This window comes from Meleagris gallopavo (genome assembly GCF_000146605.3).
Source record: "Meleagris gallopavo isolate NT-WF06-2002-E0010 breed Aviagen turkey brand Nicholas breeding stock chromosome 20 unlocalized genomic scaffold, Turkey_5.1 Chr20_random_7180001948783, whole genome shotgun sequence".
Taxonomy (NCBI): domain Eukaryota; kingdom Metazoa; phylum Chordata; class Aves; order Galliformes; family Phasianidae; genus Meleagris; species Meleagris gallopavo.
This window is the reverse complement of record NW_011099500.1, coordinates 627-11,915: the sequence shown is the minus strand read 5'-3', so window position 1 is coordinate 11,915 and position 11,289 is coordinate 627. Positions and strand designations below refer to the sequence as shown.

At 37.2% G+C, this 11,289-nt stretch overlaps 1 protein-coding gene across 1 annotated transcript; it reads left to right on the top strand.

Annotated features, from left to right (window-relative positions):
* Positions 1-559: 559 nt before the first annotated feature.
* LOC109364206 (UDP-GlcNAc:betaGal beta-1,3-N-acetylglucosaminyltransferase-like protein 1) lies at positions 560-10,639 on the top strand. The gene is made up of 2 exons (XM_031557490.1): positions 560-1,245; positions 10,477-10,639. Exons 1-2 carry the CDS (start codon positions 1,097-1,099, stop codon positions 10,622-10,624), a joined length of 297 nt encoding a protein of 98 aa, XP_031413350.1. The 5' UTR covers positions 560-1,096; the 3' UTR covers positions 10,625-10,639.
* Positions 10,640-11,289: the final 650 nt, after the last annotated feature.

The window sequence follows — 11,289 nt, the reverse complement described above, 5'->3', positions numbered from 1 at the left end:
TTAAGTGTGTTGAAATAAAATATCTACATTTGAGGTTTTTGACCCCCTTATTATTCCTACAGAAACAAATCTATTTCTGCCTCTCTTATTCCTTCTCTATAGTTATCACATTGTTGTGTTACCTTTCAGCTTTTTATTGACTCTACACTTAATTGGCAAAATTATTCTATCAGAGATTTTGAGCCTGGTAAGTTATGGGAATGTTTAAACACTCGGTTGGAAGAAAAATTTGTATTTAAACATAGGAAAAATGATGTTCTAGCCAAATTTCAAATTTTCAAGAAGTTGCTCCACTGCAAAATGTAGATGGATGCTTTTTCACTTTCACTGCAGGGCTGTATCACTGCAGGTGGGTTCATGCTTTGGTATGTAAGACACACTTGAATACTGTGTGCCATATGATTGTTCTTCTGACACTCTGTCTCTGGCGTGAAGATTTTCTGATTTTAGGTGAAAGATGCTGCATATGACTATGGCATTTCTGTTCTTTCTGGGAGCCTGAGGGCTCCACAGTTCTAGGAGGATTCTTCCCTGCAGTTTCAGCACTGTTGCTTGCAGATCCCTATGAAGAACATGATGTGGCAATAAGTTGCAAGAAAAAATGCTTTACTTTTCAAACACTGCTTCATTCCAACCATTTTTATTTTTATTGAAAGCTCATGTCTGTTATTATGGAGCCTGATTCACCTTTCCTAAGTAGAGACCAGCGTTTGGCAACCAAAGAAAGAACATTAATTCTATTAAAATGGAAAAAAAGCAACAACCCGCTCTTCTGAAGTCACTGTTCCCTTTCAATAAATTACTTGGTTGCTTGGCACTTGAGGCTTTGTGAATTGTTAAGCAGCTGGGTTCTCTCTTTTTGGGACTGATCTGCATCAAGCTTTTCCCTGTCAAAATGAGACCGTTTATTTTTCTACTTATGTCCTTATGGTCAGATATGTTTCATTTTCAAACAGCACTGCTTGCTTTTTTAGTAGTTTTGTCTTTTGTACAGATATGCTTATTTAATGAACCGTTAGGTAAGTTCCTGGAGATATACAGAAATAATTTCATTTATCAGAAATACATAGTTAGATGCAACTAGTCACTTGGTGGTATGAAAGAACTGCTTCTCTTCCAGGGTGTTCCAGAAGATTTGTTGTTTTTTTATAAGCATCTCCAGAAGGGTGGTGAAGTCCTTCGAGTGAACCATTGCCTTCTGCTGTACCGTTACCATCCACAGGCTGCAACTCATTCTGTCCTTGAGTAAGTTGAGGCTTGTTTTGTAGAACTTAAAAATCAGCTTCATCTTGGATGATTAGCAGTACAAATGCTTTATTAAAAAACAAACAACAAAGCCAAGGAGCAATGAAGACTTAATATGCTGATAATATCCTTTATTTGCTGATGGAAGGATAGTTTTCCTGTTTTGTTATAACCTGTTTTTGAGGAACATCATATAACACGGGCATTGAAATTATGAATAGAAATCTTTGGTTCTGATGCTGATGCCCATGGAGTGGAGGCATTTTAACATTGGACAAATATTCCAAGAAATAGTTCAGTCTTTGCAACTATTCTTGAAATAATTTCACAATAGGTACAGTTAGAGCAATCAGGAGTTTTGGTGACTGCATTGCAGCAGTGCTTTCTCAGCTTCCAGTTCCCATCCACTCAGCTGAGGCAGTAAATTATCACTTGAGATTCTGCAAGTTGCCTGAATAACCTCTCTGCTTATTTAGAGTATTTACATTTCTTGCCCTTAAAGCAATTGAGAATACTGAATATGATCATGTTTCTCATCTACTGAACATGGCAGTGAAGCCATAACTTTTTCAGTACTTCGCAGATGATTGGGAAAAAAAAAAAAAAATGCATTACAGTAAGATTTTTAATAAGATTTTTCTTTTCATACTTTTACCATATGAATGGTAGTGTAAGACATATATATATATATATATACATTTTTTTATTTTAAAGCTAAATTTCAAAAAGAACTGTCTTGGTTTTAAGGAAGTATAGAGAACCTATTGTAACACTCACAAAAATCTTCCTTAGGAAAGTGAATAAAAACCAGATCTTTGATCTGAGAACTTACGAATACTGTTTTCATATTATAAAAAGTCTAAGACATCTAAATCAGATAACAAGGTTTGAAAAATACTTTTGAGGATGTGTATGAGTAATTATCTCAGGTGTTTTGTTATAAGATGTCTTCTTTTACAGTGCTGTTCTACCTTTCAAGATGAAGCTAAACTGTTGATTGCTGATTCTTTTAAGTGCTTTATCTATCAAAAGTGCTCTTTCTGATGAGAAGTAATGCAAGCTGAGCCAAAGTCATGACAAAAAAAGTGTTTCTTTCTCTTATGTTTTGACACTAGTGAAGTGTTTGAGTTTTGTTATCCTTTAAGAGTCTCACAACCAAACTACAGTGGTAATTGCGTAAACTGTTTTCTTACTGATGAATGACATACACTCTTCATGCAGTCCTGTTTATGGCTTTGTAGCACCAACTAGTAAAACATTTTGTATGCATTTTAGTTGTATATCACAACATTATTACTATAAATACTAAAACATGCATTCCAAACAAATAGAAGATACTCTTTGGATTTCATAAACACAAGGTATTTTTTTTTTTATTGGCATTTAGTTTTTTCTTTTGTGTGCATGATCACTTTGGCAGCTAGTTACAAACTTCAGCCATGCATCGTGGGATGTTGGGACTCTTGGAAGACTATTGCTTCTATCTGTGGGAAAGCATCTTATTCTTGGAAATGAGTTTGTTCTGAATTTACTGCAAGCTGTTGCTTATTCAGATCTACAAGGTTGTGTGGCACAAGCACCCTAAATTACAACACACTGTGAGAATGTGGAAATAATGTAAGCTGTTTCAGATGTGCAGCTTGCATCTCCAAATTGGCGCCTCGCTTGTCTCATTCTCGGAAGGCAGGCTAGCCATTCTTCCTGCTGGCTTTTTGTTGGTAGTATTGTTAACAATATTTTGTGCAAACTTACAAATATGAACTTGTGTAAGATCTCTTCATACTGGCATGCTCCCCTGTTTATTGCCTAAGTTGTAAAGGGCTAGCCAGCATTTGTTTCTGAATGCTATGTGTGCGTTGCTGTGGGACTCACCACAAAGGTTTAGCATTGAAATTGGGTCTTCCCTAATTTGTCCTTGTTACAAACTGGAAGTGTAAAACATGTTCAGCCTTTTCCTGCAGTCTTTGTCTTGTTGGGGTGTTACTTGAGCAGTTTTCTGACACTTTGCCTTTGTCATTGGCCGTTGCACTCTCAGCTTTAGCCTAAGCCTGGATAATGGGAGTGGTAAACCAGGAACCAGATTAATATATTGAGAGAAAAGTGACACTTATAGGAAAGTTGATACTTTTACTGGTTTATGTCTGATTTCAGACTTAAAAAGTTGGGAGCTAGTTAATAGAGTTTGTTTATGCAAAGGTGCATATACAGTCCCTCAGCAAAGACAACAGGCACTCACCTCCTATTTCAGTTTATACAAATGTCTTTCATTACTATTCAGGGACAAATGCATGATCCCACATATTCAGACTTGCTAAAGTGTATATTTAAAGCTATTCTGGCAAGCAAAATTTTGTTTAGTTTAATTTGTATAATGGTAAACAGTGCTCTTTAAGTCTTTTCCTATGATTAGGATCTTTCTGGAACAGATTTGTAAAGGTGAAAGTATCTGTGAAGCAGGAAGAAAAACTTATTTGCATTCTCCCTGGAGTTATCAGACTAAAATACTAAATGCTGTGTGTGTGTGACAGAATCTGAACCAAGTGCAGGCTATATTTAGATTTCATTAGATGCATACAAAAATATAAACTCTTTCATTGAAATCTCATCTAAAGTATATGACAAATACTTGCTGAATGTGGATGAATGAAACGAGATTTGGGAAACTTCAGCCTACTACTACAAAAAAATCCCACATTATATCTCTTGGATCTAAATTATCTCAGTTTACAGCTTGTATCCTAGGGGTGTGTGTATTTTGTGCTACAGGGCTCTTTGCACTGATATGATAGAATATCAGTGTTGGCATTATAGTGAGAAGTACTACGGTAAGTTTGGTGTGTAATAAAAACATCATAAAATTCGTAGATCTTTATCTCGCTAAAGGGGAGAAAAATGAACTGTATATTAAACAATGTACTGAATTGTTGGACAAAAGTCAGTATGGTAAAATATGAGCAATAAAACACTATACTTGTCTTTAAGTGGTGTTGCACATGAAGACAGACAGTTGGGGCAGGTAGCAAATCTTCGTAGCAATTTACAAATTTTTGGTCAAGAGAAATTTAAGATATGCAGAAAACAGGGTTAGATTCCCACTGAGATTTGGGAGATTCTCTTTTATGCAGAGAATTTGAAGCATGCTTAAGTAATTTGTAGTAATTTCATGTGCTGTGTGCTCAGAAAGAATATAATATTGTAAAGGCTTATTCTGCAGAAATATCCAGTATTACGTAATCTACTGAAACCATCTGGTGTCAGGCACTAGAAGCTCCCAGTGTCATCTAAGTAAAAGAGAACAGACTCTTAGTTTGAACACGCTTTCGGTTCTTTTGGAGGTACTTGAGGCATGGTCTCATATTGCTGATGAGCGTTGGAATGGCTGCTTAATTTCTTGCAAAAACATGTATCCAGAAATAAGCAGGAGAGAATACTGTCGTAACGTATTCCTGCACAACGGTAGTAAAGATGAGGTCAACTGCATTTTTATCGTCTATGTCTGCATTTGGCACTTCAATTAAACATAGGAACTAATGACCTCATTAGATTCTTGAAAAGCGAATGGCATTAACATTGATAGTCTCTGTCTTTCTTAATAAGCCTTTCATGAAAAATAGGCCACAATGCAAACCATGCCTCAGTTAATGACCCACGACCTGAAAATGAACTCGGACATTAATAGAACCTATTAACAGTGTAAATGTAATAACTCAGTGGTACGATATAGTGCAGCAATTAATAAGTTCACATGAAGTTCAACAGAACAACGGCGACCAAAAAAATCAGTTTATTCACCAGTATGGTCAGGGTTCAAATAGGATTCATTTCTGAATTTCCTGTGGATTGCAAGGACTGTGAATTCTGCATGCAAAGCTAGCTGTAAAAAACCTAGCTGTAAGGAGTCTGTTCTTCCAGCTCTCGCTGTGATTAAAAAGTTCTCTGTTCTTCCATCTCTGGATTATCTATCAGGTGAGATTCACCTCATATAAAATTCTATTATCCTGCCATGAATAAAAAAAACACTGGCAGAGGCTATTCACTTGAATAGCTGTTCTTCCTGTCTGGTGTTACCTGAGTTGCATGTGGGACCTCTTGTAGAGGGAAGGTCAGATTTATAGTGTTACTGTGGATGATAATCAATGCTTGCAATTTCAATACTGCTTTAGGATACTGGGCTTGTATTTTTACATTTCACAAGTACTTGTACATCTGTCTTTGCTCTGCTGATTCACTTATGTAACCTCACTGGGGGGAAGGAGGGGAGAGGGAGTCAAACGTTATGGTGAGGTTTAACAGAGCTCAGACATTAAATCATATAGCTTTTATTGTCACATTATCTTTCATTTCAAAATAGGAATGGAGCAGATGTTTCTTGACTCCTGTATTCAGTCAGTAGGTCAGCACACACTTTAACAGAGCTCCATTGTTATATTACTAGGGTGGATGGGATGGTAATAATTGCAGGGGACTGAGGAGCACACTTCTCACCCACTGAATGAATACCCTCATTTCGCTCCTGCAGAATTTTGGCTCCTCTTCTTCTTTCCAGACTGCATAGCTTAAGAGGATTGAGTGGGCATACCAAATGAGAATGATTTTCCAAATTAAAAAAATGTGTCTGACCTTTGTGAATGACAAGAAAATTAAAGAAATGAGGAAAAAATTCTGTGTACTTCATGGATTTTGATTAAAGAGGTGTGTTACAATGTGGGTGCCCTCTTCTGTAATCAGAAGAGTTTGCGTCCCACCTTCTGCTGAGGAAAATGCTGTTGATTGAAAAGAGGCTGGGAAATGATACTAAAGGCTACTACCAAAGTGTTTACCTTTAATCCTATCTGAGGTGAAAGCAGCTTTGTTTTGGGATGATGTAGAATAATGATAGCTTCTAGGTTTTGCTTATGGCTATTTGAATATGTAATGACATGAAATCTGAAAGTAGCTGTGAGAATCATCTGTGAGAAGTGGTTTGTACAACTTCTAGATTGTTTCAGGCATTTTCTTTAAGTATGCTTTGCACGTTGCTACAGTTCCCGTCTGTTGCACCTGCACTGGCTCTTAAATGATGGGAAAATGGCATTCCCTTATCCCTCAAGGCAGGAATCCCAGTTATCTGTTCTGGAAACAGCCAAAAATGTGGCAATTTAGGTGAACCGGAAACCAAAAGGGTGTAACTGAAACTCTTCGTTTTGACACACCATGAGCTACCTTTTGCTTCAACACGTGAGATATTGTTCATAAAGAGCATGTTTTCACAAAGATTAAATCTGTAGTTGTTGCTGCAATTAAAGCTCAAATACAAATGCTTCCCCTTGACTCCATATCTGTATGACCATCTGGGCTCACGCTGCTGAAAGATTTTCAGGGTTGTAACTCCAGATTGCTAAGTGTTGATATATCTTAAATTTTTCATTAAAAAAGGGTGCATACAATATGGGGAATCAATTTAAAAACAACAACAAAGTGAGATTTTTCAGTTTGAGATTATAGTAAATACAGTAGTTCATAAGAATGTCTCAGTGATGCTAGCAAAAATTCATAATTGCTGTATATATTGGCTTCACTTACACAGTCCAGTTCAAGAAAAACATTTGTTGGGGTTTAAATAAAGCTGTCTAACAATATTGTTGTGTTCAAACAGAGGTCCAGTTAATGCTGAGTTTCACATTCTTTTCTGAGTGCAGTTTGCTTACTCCCCACACCTGCGTTACTCAGTGTAACACTCATACAAGATAGGGTCAGCCTCTTCAGCCTGATGATTTTTTGAGTGCTCGTTAGCTGGAATGTGATAAGTTGCTGAGAGTCAGTGCACAGAAATATCTAATTTTAGGCTTCTCCCCAGCAACTGCCATTCTTGCTGCTTGCTGTAGAGCCTCTGAAAATGCAGTTGTTAGTCTCTTCTTGGTCAGTGACACCTAACCTTTTTTTTTTTTTTCTTTTTTAAGTGAATTAATTTCAGTTATTTTTCCTAGCTTTTAGCCATCTAGCAGTGAGTAGATTGAAAGTCTTGCTGGATTCTTTCTGACCCTGGCTCTATTGCTGGTGACCCTGTGCCCCAACTAGCTTCTCCATATCAGCTCTATCTTCAGAAGGCTTGGTCCAGAACTGGAGACTTGCTGATAATTCCTCTTACACCTTGGAGAGCTGCCTATTTTTACCTCACCTTTCTTCACTTTGTTAAAACTCAAGAAAGAAAGAAACTTGACTGTGCCACTCAAGTCAATAGGACATATTCTGAAGTACTTCTGGAAAATAATGCACTGTTATTCTTCTGAAGTCACATTTCAAAGTGAAATCAGTTTTCAAACCTTTCCATTTACATGTAAAGCAACAATCTTCCTTTTTAGAAACTCGCAGAAGCTTTAGAATTTCCAGTAACGTGATTCTGGAGAAATACTTGACCTTCATAGTTCTTTCCTTTAACTTTCCTTCTGGGAATATAATATGCTGTAATGAACATGGAAAAATGGAAGTGTCAGAGGATGCCAGCAGCAGCTAAAGCTTTGCAGCAGGAATGCAGCTTGTGGTTGCATTAGAAGAGATTTGCAATCAAATCCAAGATTTTTTTCCATTAGTTGAAGTGCTGGTGCACAGCCTCAGTCTTCAAAACTTTATATGGAGTAGCTAATTCTTCGTGGGCACGTTTATTTGTGTGAGAAGTTCTTTCCAAGTTATCGCACCACAATCAATGATGAAGTGCTAAGCAGCCATATAAGGATTTGGCTGTGCTCGGGATCTCCTGCAGAAGGCAGGCAGGCTCTCAGGAGCTGGCTAATAATCACAGAAAGAATCCATATGCCTGTGTGTTATGAGGGCTGCAGAGGAATGGCACAAATGAAAACAAAATTCCCATTGTTAATATGTAAGAAAAGCTTGCTAACAAGCTTCTGGGAAGAAATTGTTGCCTAGTAAACTTGATAGCCTCAAATTTTATATTGTGTATATTTGTGCCTCAGAGGTATGCTTCATAAAAGTCATTTGGAAGAATAAAATAGTATCTGGTGCAGTCTTTGTGGAAATTGATAATCCGTAACAAAAAGAAAGAAACTGAAAATGTTTCATAAAATTAAAATGTGACATAATGCCACCAGATATCATAAATCTGTGTATAATATATGTATGGTTTTGTAAGAGAATCACAATGGACGCATACAGGACTGCGGATAGTCAGAAGAGACAGCAATGAAGAGAGCAGCCTGGTTCATCGATGAGAACGGCTTAGAACTGCATGGGTGTAGCAGCTCCTCTTCCTGACTCTGCCAGCCTGCGCAGTTTGGATTCTTACTATCAAGGAAATGTGAATGGTTTTTGATTTCTATCTGGCAAGTTGCTCTTAAAAACCAGGAATCAGGCCTGGCCAGGTAGACAGCTGAGGTTGAAACTTATTGCAGCTGCCCTGTGATAACCTGTGCTGACCTGTTAATCAGAAGCCTTATTTAAAGCAAAAGAAACAACATATTGTTGGAAAATGCATAAATTCCATATGAACTTAATAATGTCAGAAGATGGAGCTTAAAATTAAATTGTGTAGAAGGTGTATTGGTAGGAAAAATATGTATTTCCCAAGACAAGGAAACAACAAGTCTGTTAGTGTTTAATTTCAGAGAATGACTATTCATAAATGCATGATTTAGTCCTAAATGTTTTTTTTTAAACAGCGTACTTTTTGAGTCACAAGATCTATTAAAATTGTAGAATGATTTGTAACAATTGTTCTGAATTATATTGTGTTCTGGCATTATAGTCAAGTGGAAAAGCCTATTTGATGAAATGTTTTCAGCAAGGATAAGAAACTAGATGTCTTCCAGAATTTCTGACAGAATTACTTTTCAACACAGTGTGTCTTGTTCAAGAGATGTTCATTAGATTTATCTGTCAAACCATAAATTAAGGAAATCAGTGTATCATATCTGGAGCGCTGTTTATAAGTATCAGATAGGTTCCTGGTTAACGAATATGATGAGAACTCTGAACATTAAACAGATGTTCTTGAGAGCAGGTGGTTTCTTTAAACCATTGTAAATTATGTAGTCTTAAATATTACATTATATGGTGGGAATAGATTTTTTTTTTTAATACGTAAATGTTTGAAAGTGATAGGAGGTGTGCACAAAAGAAAAGAATAATGTCACAGTTGTCAGACTGAATTAATTCAGTCAGTTAGGATCTACAGGCTATGAATGTAATCCTTGCCTTGAAGTTGTCCTCTCTTGCTGAGATTGTATGTTGAACCTTTTGAAGATCCCAGCCAGCCATCAGCATTTAAGGATATTACGTGTTTCCTTCTTACTCGTTCTACAGACACACGGTTCATCATTTGATATTCATCTCACTGCTGTTTGCCTCAGCCACTTGGCTTAAGTCATACTGTGAAATGTATTACAAATCTGAAGACCCGAAGGTGTAATTTGACCCAGACATGTGCCAGCTTGCTCGTTTCTAAAGTATGTTCTAAGGTATCTCACAAGGCATAGCACTTTTTCTTCAAAAATAAAAGTGATAATAAATTCTATTGCTCTTTATTTCTTAAAAAGGTCATCTTCAAAAGAAGGCATAGTTGGTTATTTGTGCTGTTGCTGAATAATACTTGGGAGGCTTCAAAATAAAAACACTTGGTCTAATGTCTGCGCTCACTAGCAAGTGCTGAGTTGTGTGCAAGGCCTGGTAGTTTCATTTCTGTATGCAACTTCTGCAGTTCATTAATTATTTGTTGTTGTAGCAATGTCTACTGATCCTGAGCTTTGAAAACTGCCTTACTGAAGACTTGAGCTGAGTACAACAGTGTTTGGACTTCACGTGCAGCATTGGGCTGTCTATTTGGCTAGACTGGAGTAGTGAACTTGTGAGATTGGAAGCTTGGATTGACAGGAGAATAAATGTATAGGCAAGTGGAACATTAGGATTAATATTAATAATTTGTCTGTATGTACGGCAGGGTTATAGGGCAGTTCATCTGGTGTCTGGCAATGGGCAAACAACGTGTTGGTGGGCAGTTGGAGTTATTGGTATTGAATTTGATTGCCACGTTAAAGTTCTTGAAAATAACAGCTATGGCTTCTGATCTTAATGACTTTTGTCCAAGGGCTTCCACAGAATTTCCTTTTTTCTGCCAGCAGTTAGGTGTGGCCTTGGGAAATTGCTACTATTTTTGTATTCTCTGTGAATTGTTTTGATCAGGTTTGTGTGTGTGTATGTGTGTGTATATGTAAAATAATACATTTCTTTCTAATTCTTTAGGGAAACCATCTGGAATCACCGAGTCAAGTTTCTTGAGGATAGAGTCCTGGGCTCCTGGACATCATTCACTATTTGGAATGCTGGCAAACAAGGCAAGAAGCTCTACAGAAGTTTGTCACCAGCTAATCGGAAAAAGGTATATTACTAAGGGTCGGTAAAACCTGTACAAAACCACTTGCTTCTTCCTACATATTATAGTAGCATTCTCATAAAAGTATTACCAGTGTAAATTGGAAAAATTCTCAATACTCTAATGAACTTCTACTTTCAAAATGCTCTATTACATTATCTAGAGCATGTTGTGTGTAGTTCAACATAGACACTCTTGTTCCTGCTTGCTGGTGACTAAGCATAGCAATAGCATAGGCACACTCTATCATTGCTGATGGTACTGATGTGTAACTAACCTTTGCAGCAGCCAGGTGCACCAGGTGAATCAAGTAACACTTTGCATTGGCACAGTACTGAACTACCTCGTCTAGGGTTACTCATACATGTATTTATGTTTGCCCAGTTCCTAGTTGGATACTACATGGGTCCCTGTCAAATGCTGAGCAGCCTGGTTTGTATTTTGATAAGCAGTCAGGCTGTAACCTCCTTTTGAAAAAGAGGTTGCTGTGGGGGGACCGTGCAAGTAGTGCTGTACATGTTGTACAGTTTACAATCAGTTGAAAATGTGGAGGTCACTTACAGTTGGGTGGAGGTTTATCTGAGTTTAAATCCCTTACTTTTATAGAGCATTGTTTTGTGGAATAATTTTTTTGTTAGATAAAGGCTTTAAGGCTAATGTCAAATGACTGTTTCTTATAAAAA

Excerpts from the sequence above, each read along its gene's own strand:
- LOC109364206 (XM_031557490.1), top strand. The coding sequence starts at position 1,097 with ATGAAAGAACTGCTTCTCTTCCAGGGTGTTCCAGAAGATTTGTTGTTT. Across the intron at positions 1,246-10,476 it reads GCAACTCATTCTGTCCTTGA|GGAAACCATCTGGAATCACC; the intron begins GTAAGTTGAGGC and ends CTAATTCTTTAG.